We start from the raw sequence: 13,230 nt of genomic DNA, 5'->3' as shown, positions 1-13,230 counted from the left end.
ACTCATGTTAGCCTCTCATATCCATGTGAATTGGGAAATATTTTCTAACATCCAACCCAAGTCATTCTGATTATGATATTAAGGATTTGGCTTCGAGGACAAAACTGTTCGCCTCAACTTTATCCAGGGTTGAAGAGAGCTGGTATAAAAAAAGGTCCAGAAGACCTGAGTTCTATTGCCATTTCTGTACCTCTCTGGCTATAGGACCTGGGACAAATTAGCTGTGATGACACTTCTCCGACTTAATATGTCCATTTCACCCCATTTAAGAAGGATTTTCTGTTCTTTTCCTGACCTTTCTATGGAATTGTATGTTCTTGATCCTTCTTTCTAGAAAGTTTCTCCTCCTCTGGTTTCTAATTTTCCTATTTTCCTATGGGGACTCAACTTTGTCAATCCCTTACATCTATGTATTTTTCCTAGAACTTTCTCTTGACCCTCTGCTGTTCTTACTCTGTATCATCTTCCCTGGGTGATCTCATCTAAACCCATAGCTTCAATTACCTGGTGTCTCTTTCCATAGAATATTACACAGTGATTAAAATGAAAACTATGAAGCCAGGTATATTTTCCACGTTGTTTATGATGTTATGATCTAAAGATTTTTGTAACATCTTATCTGTACTATAATTACAACCACAGAGGTTATGTACGTATTAGATAAGGACTAGAAAGGTAACAAAGTAAATGGACTTGATTAGACTTTGGGACTGGTGGATGAATGAACACGTCCTGTTGTGGGGTCCTAGAGAAGCATCAGTCATGGTGCTACCACCACCATCTCAGAATAGGCATGTGACCCAGGCTAGCCAATCAGAGGATCCGAATATTTCAGACATAGTGATTGGCTTAAGTCCAGTCATTTCTGAGACTTTCCTGCCAGCAAGGAAGACTACATGTTTTGACTGAATGAGGGTGGTCATCTTAACTTCTGGGCACAGCCTGTCTTCAGAATGAAGTTAACCATAAAAAGAAGCAAGGCTGAGGTGGAGAGGAAGTTTGAGTCCTAAGACCTTGTTTGAATTCCTCGATCCTGCTGTACCCGAAACTACACTTATCCTTCCCGATCCCCAATTATATAAACCAACAAACGTCCTCTGTTGTTTAAACTAGTTTGAATTCAGCTTCTGTCATTTTCAAACAATAATCCTGACTAATATAGATTAGCTGTTTGGGCAAAAAGAAAAATGTATTTAGTGTTCTATTAGTGATGATATAACAAAGAGTATTTAATACCCCCATACACACACCCACCTCCATTGTTATATCTGGTTGAGGGCATCGGAGGGAATGTGGATGTAAGAACATCCTTTCCTATCCCTCAAGTTGGAAATCATGCCAACTGGCCATGTATATAGAGTTATTGTTTTTTTAAACAAACCCTTTATGCATTGAAAACAACAATAGGAAGAAGTATTGTACAATATAAGTGCAGTCTCTAATACAAATCGTTGGTGAAAAGGAACAGGACACACCCTCAGCTGAGGTCACACAATAGGTGGTAAAAGGCTTGGGTTCTTGGGGGAAGAGTTTTTGCTTTGTTGTCCTGTGGAGGTCTTGGACTCCTCTTGCCCAACAACAGTCTCTGGTGTTCCGGAAGCTTCTGCTAGATGAGGCAGCTGGACTACTTCAGCTACTTGCTGGAGGGAGCCTTGCTGATCATCTGAATTCTGACCCTGCTTCGTGGAGCCATCTTTTATTTTGTCTATAGTCTCTTCTTTGATGACTACATCGGCTGAAGGAGATAGAAGACAAAGGAACAAGTGTTCAAATGTGAATTACATTCTAACTGTCCATTACCTGTCCATTACTTGTCCATTAGCAGGGAAATCCTGGTCATACTGATATAAAAACAACTCATTGGTAAAGTACATTCTACGTGCCCGGCATTATTCTAAGTACTTTCCATATACTAATTCATTTGGTCCTTTCTCTGCAACCATAGAGAATAGGCATTATTCTCATTTTCATAAACGGAGAAACTGAGACACACAGAGGTAACTAAATTGCCCAAGGGCCCGCGCCTGGTAAACAATAGGGCCTGAATTTAATTCCAGACGACCTGACACCTGTGACCATGTACATAATCACGAGGCTATTTTCATATAAAATATATTACATAATTCCATTGTCTAATAAAAGTTCAAAAGGTAATTACGGGGCTGCAGAAAAGGACACAACGAAAGAAAAAGAAGAGAAAGGGAATTGAAGATAAAATTAAAAAACGGGAAAATCCCAATGATAAGGGGCAAAAAAAAGAGGAGAAACCAGCTATAAACAATTTTCCTGAAAAACGAAAATCCCAAAAGTGAGAAATGGCACGCCAGTAATGGTGTACCCACAATTATGATCCACGGTTGAGTTCAGAGAAACGGATGTGCAATCTTCCAGGGATGTCCCCCCTCCACCCCCCCGAACTATGAGAAAAGGACTGGCTATTGGAAGGGCTGTACCTTTTTTACCCACAAGATGATACCCTTGAACCTTGTCCTTCCTCGTCTCAGAGGGGAAACACAAATTGGGTTTTCTCAGGATCTGGGGCCTGAGCTGTGGTTTGAGATTCCGTGCCTCGTGAATCCACGCATGCTTGAGGGCCTGGTCAGGGGTCATGCGCAGAGAAGGTTCCCACCTACATACCAACAAAGCCCAGCACGTTAGTGTTTTACTTTTTAATGCAGAAACGTTTTCAAAAACTCCAATAAAGAACCTAAATAAGTCATTATAAAAGTGGTTAATTTTTAAAGAGACCATTTAAGCTATGCTATAAATCAAAGATATCATAGAACAAAGATTATGACATATAATTTTAAAGTACTTGGAAATAACTATTGGAAATAATCTTTTTAGTAAATTTGTATGACATGCCAAGGGATACATTAGAGCCCGAGTCTTCTAGAGTTCCTCAAAATTCCCTTACAAGAAATATTATAGAAAATCTTAACCAATGGGGTTTGGAATTCAGTAAACTAAGATCAAAATGAACAGATGCTTAATTTCAATTCCCAAACTACAGAATTTGGGCTTCCCAATATGTGACAAAGAATATTATAGAATGCTAGGATATTAAGATCATAAGGGGATTTGGCTATAATCCAGCCAAACTTCTAATGCAGTGGCAAAATACATCTGACCAAACCCCCAACATGGAATCCTCCTGCCATTCTTGAGCAATTTTAGTGACAAGGCACTGACTCACAGAACCACTTATTCCAATTTTTAAAAACTCCAGTTCTTTAAAAGTTCTTCATTTTTATTAAGCCAAAATTCACTTTCCAGGAACTTTTACCCCAGTAACTTTGACCCAGGTCCTAATTCTACCCAGTAGCATCATACAGATTGAGATAACCAACCCGTCTTTTATGTCTTAATCCTGCAACTATCTGAAAACATTTACGTTATTACTAACTATTGATCATGTGACACGGTTGCCACCTTCCTAGATAGGAAATTTCAGCTGTGGTCTTACTGGTGCCATCATGTTGGGAGTAGGGTCTAACTGAAGGTAGGTGGCATTAGTATTTTAGACTCATCAAGGTCGTAAACAACTCAAGCTCCCTGCTCTTTGTCAAATGAACTGCTGTTAAGCCCCATCTGCCCTCTCTTGAACTTCTAGGGTTAGTCTATAAAACCTAGACTAGGACTTGACATTTACCCCTGTTAAATTTGACTTAAAACTTTAGTCTCTCATTCCCAGATTTGCTAATTAGCAGAATACGGAGTGATGAAGTAACAGGCCCCATTAGCTGGACTGCTGCTTGCAAGTTGTGGGCAATCAGCCCTTTGCACTAAATAAGAAAATAATTTCTTTCTTGGTTCTGAGCTGTGTTCTGGATGGTTGGGGTTTCTGGATAAATCACTTTTGTCTCAGTAGTTAGTTTCGATTACTTGTTAATGCACATTCATTCTGTAGCCTCAGCAAGAGGTTGGGTGGGGGTCATGGGGCTACAGGATCCTTCTCTAATTCTGTTTCTCAGATGAGTAGCATGACCCCCAAGATGAGAAAACTTCCAGCAGCACCTGATGGCTTATCCTCTGGGTTAGTACCTAAATTCCAGAGTGCACAATTGCCAGAAGAGTGTTTTGCTAAAACGACTCCAACACTCTGGGGGATGACAGTACATAAAGATATGGTGTTCTAAAATACTGAACAATTATGGGACGGATATCACTGGAAGGGACCTTAGGAATACCCCCATTTATAGAAAGAAAACTGCGGCCAAGAGAGAGACAATGACTTGCCAAATATCACGCAGCTAATCCATTTACCACTTGGTGGAGAGAGACTGGCAAAACCTCTTTCAAAAGTGACAATAGATTACATTTTCCAAACACCTTCTAAATTAGGGACTGTTCCTGGTGTGTTATGTGCTGTCCCATTGTTTTTACTATGACTTGACTGAAGTACAGAACCTAATTTCTAAGATTTAAAATATGCATGTAGATTCTAAAAAGTTGTACATAATACATGGTTTATAGGTCACCCTTTCCCTTCCCTAATACAACAGGATTTAGGCTCTAAACCACAGAGGAATTGGGAGGGGCCCTGAAACCATGCACTGGGTGTGTGTGCAAACAGTTACAACTGGCATGTGGCAGAGATTGGCTTCAGTTTATGAAGCAGAAGACATTAAAGACTTGCCTACAACCTCACTGCCAGGCAGCTGGAGGCCACGGAGAAGGCACTCTACCCACACACTGTAATCCAGGGCAAGTCACTCAATCTCTTTGAGCCTCAGCCTTCATATCTCAAAATAGATCAAATCATCTGCCCTGATAATCACACAGGAAGGGAGAGAGCGGACTGATCAGGCAACAGATGGGGAAGCGTTTTGTAGACTCTAAAGCTCTATGGTCAGGATTTATTATTGTTTTTATAACTGTCTCCCGGCCCCAGACTTTCACCAGCAAACGTGTGGGAAAGTACAGTATGTACAGGAAAATCAGAGACAAAGACACCCCGACAAACTCACACCAAACACCTTCTGAGAAAGTCCAGGAAGCTAGAGTCGTAGGTTTTCAGCACCATCGTGAGATCCTTGGAATCCGGGTATCTTTTTTTTCCCCTGTTGCTGGTTATATTTTTAGGAAAACCTTTGGAATCTTTAGAGATACAACATTCTGTGTTTAGTTCCAGGTGTAATATTCACTGGGCCTATCACAGCTGTCATTCAACCATGCTGCATCTTGAAGCGGTCACTGCTCTCTCACTCACAGCACTGCACTGCCCCCTCCATACAAACACACCCCACAGTCTCAGGCAGTTTGCAATAAGCACACGTAGGTTATCCAATAAGTGCAACTAACGTTTACAAGCAATTTTCCCTGCTGTTCAGTGTGTTTTGAGACTCCTCCCCACTGCCTCCACCCCGAATCAATCGAATGGCTTAAATGGTGTAACACCAAGGTAAAATGATAATGATAACGATTAATACTACTACTACTACTACTACTAATAATAATAATAATAAATAGGAAGTGACGAAAACATTCAGCTCTGAACAAAACGGATATTGTCCATTCTTGGATTACCTATGCCCTTGCTCCTTCCCCACTAACCCAATAAGTGAGAATTTGGGCCATCCTAAAATTCATTTTAGGAGAATGATTAGTTTTCAGAGACCATTTACAAGCCACATAAGCTAATTAATCTCATTACTTCTTTAGAATCATGTCAAAATTTTGTCCAAAATTGGAAATTAAACTTGATTGGTTCCTTAAGACACAGCTTAAAGTGACTTTCTTCAGCCACTTCCACAATTAAAGCCCTCACCAAAGGTTGATTTGTTATGCCTGAAAAGAAGCCCTGAAGACAGCTCCAAAGGCTTTCCAAGGATGCTTCCTGTAATGCTGTGAAGGTGAGACCACACATTTGGACACCGAGATCCTGGTGTTGTGTTCAGAAAAGTTGGCCACTCATGCTCACACCTTGTAAATCTGCATGTAAATTGGGTGGCTATGTACACACACACACACACACACACACACACACACACACAATTTACACATCCAACTGAATTCTCACAAAAACTCAGTGGGGTTCATGGAACAGACCTTCTGGAAGGTGCATAAGGAAGTGCTTCCTTTACTTTTGTAATTAATGCAATTTGCAGGGCCTCTGAAAGAACATCTGCTCTTACTGAATCCCCAGAAGAGACCAGTAATGTGCATATGTGTACGTGTGTATATACACACATGTGTATCTATGTATTTATATGGATAAGGGTTAGAGGCATGACATAAGGTATAGGTCCTGTGAACTCATGCAAATCTCCATTTGGATGCCCCCACCTTATCCTATATGTTGCTCTTTTTACAAATGACCAAAGAAGAATCCAGCTCACAGGCTTATACATAACATGGCTCCTAAAGTCATCATTATATAATTAATTTTCTGACACAAGTTTTTCTCACCCCTCTGATGCTCCCCAACTATTGTCCCCACCTCCCTCTTGCTGCATGGTGCACCTAAGTATCTCACTACTACCTTTGAGGCAACATCGTTTTGCTGCTGATTAGGGGTATTTTTGAGGAGTGGCTGAGAGTTGAGGAGTTGTTGGCAACTCAAACCTGGGGAAGGGAGGGCCCAGAACTGAAATGAACACAGTGTTTCCCAAACTCACTTTATCATAAGAATCACAAGGAGCTATTGTTACAAACAGAGATTCCTGAGTCCCACCTCAAACCTACTATGTCATAGGTTATACAGGAGGAGCATGAGAATTATCATGATTGCCAAGTAGCCAAGTGCTCCTTAGAGTCGGATAAAGGTAGGGAAACACTGAAGAGGCTGCAGCTCCCAATATGGTCCTTTCTTATGCAGGAAGTGACGACATGTCAATGTTGCTACCAAAACTACATCACCATTCTAAAGCCTAGTGCTGATGGTGAAAATTGGATGCTCTATAAAATGGACATGTGTATGTCTTTCACGTGCATATGTCTTTGGGACCCTTTCACCAAGATGCCCTCTAGTCCCTTCCTTTCAGTCTCCACCCACCAACCTTAGTGTCCACTCCACTGAGTTCAATGTCATAGGCTTATGATGTGGCTCCTCCCACAATGTCTTTGACGAGCAGGAGGGAACACCAGTATCGCTACTCTCTTTCCCTAATCCTTCGAAATCCAAAAGACCAATTTGGGTCAAAAGACGAATTCCATTGCTCCATGGATAAGCAATAGAGCGAGTCAGCCAGGTCTTTTGCCTGCCATCCGACAGCTCTGGAAGAAGGGCTAGCTAATGTGTGGGCACCATTCTAAGGCTACCAGGACACTGACAGTCCTCAGAGGCAAGGTCTTCGAAGCTTCAGCCATGACTACAAGGTGACGTTTAAAAGATTTTACCATTGGAATGGCATGGGATTGACCTATTAGAACGGATGACAACCTTGGCAATAAAGTAGGATCATGGAGGTATTCTACTTGCCAGACCTCAAACTTTTAGTTTCTGGATGGTGGGGAGTCCATGGAGTCCTGGGAGAGGGGCCAGGGAGCTGTGGCTGTGGCAAGGGCTTAGGGCTTTGGCATTTTACCAAATGGTACAGAAATAGTCTACATTTTAACCCCCACAGGGCTGAGCCAGTACATACTGACTGAGCACCAATATGCCCGAAACCCTTTTGACCAGGATGCCACCCCACGAGGGTGGTTTTGATTCTCCTATTGATGGGGCAACTTGTAGAGAGAAATTACATGATTTGCCTTCCCATTTTGAGGCCATTCTCAGGTGAAAATAAGAGGTGGGAGGGTTAGGAATGACTGAGATTCCACAGCCTGTATGACTGTATGAATTAATCTGATGACAATGGCTGGTCAGAAATGTCGTTCCAGGTGTCATGGAGCTCCTGTCTGTGGAGTCCCCTTTCCCTCATGTCTGGCTTCACTCCACTTGACTGACCTTTGAGCCACTATGGCTTTTTTCTACATGGGAATCCCTTAGTTTCTTGTGGTTTTCAAGGGGATTTTAGATTTGGGACTGACTTCATCTTTTTGGTGCATAGTGCCCTTAGAAGCTTACCCTTTGGGATGGGGCCGGGGAAGAGCACTAAGTGGGGCTGAGGTACGGGAGATGTCTTCAAGGCCTATGACAGCTCATCAGCCACAACAGAAAAAAGAGAACTAGCCTTGGGAACTTACCAAAGAATGTCTGTCTCCTGGAGGACGTCTGAATGAACTGGGTCGGTGGCAGACCCAGCACCTGCAACAAGTAAAATGCAGTTGGTTCCCTCTTGTGGAGTCACACATTCAAAGACCATTAGAGCTGAGTGGGACTTTGGCTAAACTCTGCCTTATACAAATAAAGACCAAGGGATATTCAGAGATGACATCAAGTCAGTGGCAGAGCAGGCCCAGAGCCCAGGTCTTCCAACTCCTAATCCGAGGCTGTCAACACCAGTCATGTAACTCTCACTAAGCATCAGCACCCATGAGAGACAGGTACTCTTGAGGGCAGCCAGATCTCACTGCCAGCATGAATAAACCAGTGTCCATGCTGACGACCCCTGAATTAAGGAATGTGATATCCTGGCTCAGAGCATGGGGAAAGGAGGAAAGTACAAGATGGAAATCACCATATGGGTATCAGACCACCTGTATGATGACAAAATACCTACTTGAAAAGTGTAGCACCTACTCGTTTACCCTTCCCCATTGTGATCTATAGGGTGCACAGAGATAGAGAAATTACAGGTGTCACCCTTAGCCCTGGATCACCTAAACTATCAGCTGGGTTCCCAGCCGTATCTGGATCATGGGGAGTCCAAGGAATCCTGGGAGAGCCAGCCCCCAGGGAGACTGCAGCCGTGGTGAGGGCTTAGGGCTGTGGCATGAAAAACTCTGCCCTCTGGCTCCTCAGCCCCAGTGACACTGAGGTCAGGAGGAAGCTGAATCTGGGGCAGTAGGCACCTCAATCCAGATCCCATTCTCCTCATTCTCATTCTTGGTATTGGAAGCAGGAATAACTCAGGGTTGCTTTATTAAATCATCCATCATCAACCTAGGAGCCATCTATGCTGATCCACTCAATTCATAGAAGTCCAGAGCAGGAAGTTGCCAACGAGAAAGAGCCAAGACTAGACTCCAAGTTCACTGATTCTCAGGCCAGTGTTCATTCCACTATAGCTATCACTTATAGTTACTATTACCTAACTTATTTTAACAGTTTATTATTAGTTTCAACCTATAATAATGAAATGAAACGATCTATATTTAATAAGTCTCAAGGGTGTGTGTGTCTCTCTGACCATGTGTAACTTTGAGACATCTAGAAAATAGAGATTTGCTATAGAGGTAGACAGACAGATAATGGATGGATGGATGGATGGATGGATGGATGGATGGATGGATGGATGGAGTACATCTTTGTTCACAGTCAAATATCTTTGTTCACTGGAAAATTCCTTAAATGTGAAATTTCCAATTTTTTTAGGGTTATTTTCTCCTGTTTTGTCTAATTTAGCTCTGTAACAAGATCGCTTCAAGGTAAAAGAATAATAGGTAAAACTCAACTCCACTCCAAAAACACAAACAATCCGATTAAAAAATGGGCAGAGGACATGAAGAGATATTTTTCTAAAAAGGACATACAGATGGTGAACAGACATATGAAAAAATGCTCAACCTCATTAACCATCAGAGAAATGCAAATAAAAACCACAATGAGATATCACCTCACTGCAGTCAAAACGGCTATCATCAATAAATCAACAAACAACAAATGCTGGCAAGGATGTGGAGAAAAGGGAACCCTTGTGCACTGTTGGTAGGATTGCAGATTGGTGCAGCCACTATGGAAAACAGTATGGAGGTATCTCAAAAATCTGAAAATGGAACTACCTTATGATCCAGCAATTCCACTCCTAGGTATCTATCTGGAGAAATCCAAAACTCTAATTCAAAAAAATTTATGCAGTCCTACGTTTATTACAGCACTATATACAATAGCCAAGACATGGAAACAACAAAAATGCCCACCGGTAGATGACTGGATTAAGAAACTGTGGTATATGTATACAATGGAGTATTATGCAGCCATAAAGAAGAAAGAAATCCTACCATTTGCAAAAACATGGATGGACCTAGAGAACATTATGTTAAGTGAAATAAGTCAGACAGAGAAAGACAAATACCATATGATCTCACTTATATGCGGAATCTAAAGAAAAGAATAAGTGAATGAACTAATCAGAGACAGTTTTGGAGACATAGAGGAAAACCTGAGGGTTGCTAGATAGGAGGGGGGGTGGGGATAAGGGGGAAGGTGAGGGGATTAGAAAACAGTCAGTAACCACAAGATTGCCACGGGGTTATGAAAGTTAATTTGGGGAATATAATCACTAATGTTGTAAAGATTTTGTAGGGTATCCGATGATGGACACTTGTCTCATTAGGGAGACCACCTCAAGGAAGATGTAGATGCCTGATCACTGCACTGTACACCTGAAGCTGAAGCTGAACAATAATGAATGTCAACTACAAAATATATATATATATATATATATATATATATATATATATATATATATATACTTACAAGAAGCGGAGTACAGCATTAGGAATAGAGACAGTGGAAATGTATTGGCTCTATGCGATGTCAGAGGGGTAGTGGATGGGGAGAGGGGAGTTGTCACTGTGTGAGGGATATAAATGATAAATGTCTATTACTTTGTTTTGTGCACCTGAAACTAATAAAAATTAAAAAAAGACAAAAAAAATATTGTCTACCCTTTTGTAGCACTGACAATTTGAATTAGATTTAAAATAAAATCTGAACAGAAAACAAAAACAAACAAACAAAAAGAATAATAGGTATAATAAATGACCATATGATGAGTCTTAGTAAATCCTTTTTATTGGGAGACACTCTTCCCAGAAAGCTAAGATAAAGAATGACTAATGACAACAATATGTAGGTTTTGATGGGTGTCATGTCACTCTGGTTTTAGATTATTTTGAATATATTTTTAAAACTGGTATAATCGTTTTATTTAAAAATGTGACTATTCACAACATGCTGATAATTACATTTTTTGCAGTTATTTATGATAAAAATGTTAGACGTCAACTTAAAAGTGTACAAAGGGATCCATAACTTCAAAAACACTCTTAGGGAACATCCACGCCCAAACAAAAAGTACGCAGCCCCCTGCGGAGCAGTGTCTGACACACGCTGCTTTGGAGAGTGAAAGCTGGTTGCCCTGCAGCGTGCGGGCCTGCGGGTGCGGCCAGGCCCGCGCTCACCTCCATGATGCAGGCCAGCTGCTCCGCTTCGTTCTCCCCGGGGAACAGCGGGGAGCCCGTGTACAACTCCGCCATGATGCAGCCCAGGCTCCACATGTCGATGGCCATGCTGTAAGGGCGGCCCAGAATCACCTCTGGGGATCGGTAGAAACGGCTTTGGATGTAGCTGTACACTGAGAGGAAAAGGAAGAGAAACCTCACGTGGCAAAACCTTCTCTCCAGAGCATCCTTCTTCAGGGTACCGTCATCTCGGATGAGGTTGAATAATAATGACGACTCCCCACACCTCCTCACGCGGAGCCAGAAGTCCAGCTGAGCAGCACCTGGGAGTCACGTCACTACCTAATCTCATCAGATCCTCACAGCACCCCGATTAGCATGGTGGTGTTATTATCCTCACTTTTATGCCAAAGAGCTCATAGATACCGAGAACATTTTGATGGTTGCCAGCTGGGAGGGGTGTTGTGTGGGAGTGGGTGAAAAAGGTGAAGGGATTAAACTGGTAGTTACAACATAGTCACGGGGATGTAAAGTACAGCACAGGGAACACAGTCAATAATGTGGTAATAACTATGTATGGTGTCAGGTGGGTACTAGACTTACTGGGGTGATCACTTGGTAAGTTATATAAATGCCTAATCACTATGTTGTACACCTGAAACTAATATAATATTGTATGTCAACTGTAATTGAACAATAAAACAATTATTTAAAAAAGAACTCTAAAGTAGTCATTGTTCTAGGGAAATACATTTTAGTCAGCTAAGCTTTAAGAGGGAAGAGACATAAGACTAAAATAAAGCTAAGTTTCCAAACTGTCAGGTTAATTTTAGGTAGGCATCTTCTGCAAGTATTGTGATTTGGCAGAGAGGAAGCATATCAGGACTGGAAAAGAAGCATACAAAGTGCGTAGCTTAAAAACGTATGTTCTATATATTATGTGCTTGTGTTGTATAACGTAAAGTATAAAAAGAAAAGCTCAATGAAATCTCAGCAGATGAGGCTGTATAGAAGATAGTATCGTAAGGAGCCTAGATTTTATAGCTGAGGAGACAGGTCAGGGAAAGGGGACAGTTTAATTGTCTCCCTGGATGGGGTGAGACAGGATTCTGTAATTCCTTCTCTGCTGTTTGACTTGGTTATAGTAAGGATGTAATAATTTTGTGATTAAAGACAAAATGAAGATTTAATAAAAGTGACTTTTATATCTTGCCTGCTTCCCAAATGGATTTGTGATCAAAGCACATACGTACAGGGTAGTTCCAACAACTGGACTTAACAAATACTTACATAATACTTCACATGTACCAGGCACTATTCCAAGTGCTTAACCCAGAAGAACTCTTCCAATTCTTACAACAACCTTATGAAGTAGCCACCATTATTGTCTCCATTTTTAAATGAGGAAACTGAGGCATACAGATTGTAAAAGTCACTTATCCATAAGTGGCAAAGCTGGGGTTTGAAAACCCAGGCAGTTTGAATCTAGTATTCATACGCTATACGATCTCACAGTTAAAGATAAAGAGGAGTCAGAAAAACAATATGTAAAGGGGGAAATGGCTATCAGAAACCAAGGATAAAATAATTACAAATTCAGTTTTGAGCATCCTGCCAGCCACGATAAAAGGTAACTAACAGGTTACACAGCTTTCCTATCTGAGAAGAGTAAGCACACGGGTTCTTTGTGAGAGGCATACTGCTTTCCAGCCGGCATTTCTTATGGGATCCATACACAAATGACAAAGGACATACGCCTTCAAAAGTGCTGCTGCAGAATATTCAAACACATCCACCTAGTAGTCATTTCTTCAACCTCAGGAGGCTTCCTCTGACACCCCTGCCACCATGAAGCCACCCAAAGCCCCTCCTTTGTATGCCCTTAACACAATCTGTATATGTCTCTGATGACTGCACCTGTCGTGCTACCTTTTTATCTTTACGTCTCTGGCATTGGACTGTAAGCAACCTGAGGACAGGCAATGTTCTTTTTTT

The 13,230-nt window shown here is 41.5% G+C and overlaps 1 protein-coding gene across 4 annotated transcripts in view; it reads right to left on the bottom strand.

The window, feature by feature from the left end:
* Positions 1 to 565: 565 nt before the first annotated feature.
* Positions 566 to 13,230, bottom strand: part of DYRK4 (dual specificity tyrosine phosphorylation regulated kinase 4) — a 42,177-nt gene continuing 29,512 nt past the window's right edge. For 3 of the 4 annotated variants that reach the window (XM_074325256.1, XM_074325255.1, XM_074325258.1), the window contains 5 exons: positions 11,236 to 11,408; positions 8,134 to 8,194; positions 4,971 to 5,100; positions 2,454 to 2,629; positions 566 to 1,735 (listed from right to left, as the gene is read on the bottom strand). In XM_074325256.1, the coding sequence (XP_074181357.1) occupies positions 1,488 to 1,735; positions 2,454 to 2,629; positions 4,971 to 5,100; positions 8,134 to 8,194; positions 11,236 to 11,408 (788 nt within the window). In that variant the 3' untranslated portion in view covers positions 566 to 1,487. The remainder of the gene's footprint in view (positions 1,736 to 2,453; positions 2,630 to 4,970; positions 5,101 to 8,133; positions 8,195 to 11,235; positions 11,409 to 13,230) is intronic. The other variant, XM_074325257.1, reaches the window with a different exon arrangement.

The sequence above is a fragment of the Rhinolophus sinicus genome, linkage group LG02, assembly GCF_036562045.2.
Source record: "Rhinolophus sinicus isolate RSC01 linkage group LG02, ASM3656204v1, whole genome shotgun sequence".
NCBI classification, from domain to species: domain Eukaryota; kingdom Metazoa; phylum Chordata; class Mammalia; order Chiroptera; family Rhinolophidae; genus Rhinolophus; species Rhinolophus sinicus.
The sequence above is the reverse complement of the archived record's forward strand: the minus strand, read 5'-3'. Positions and strand labels throughout refer to the sequence as shown.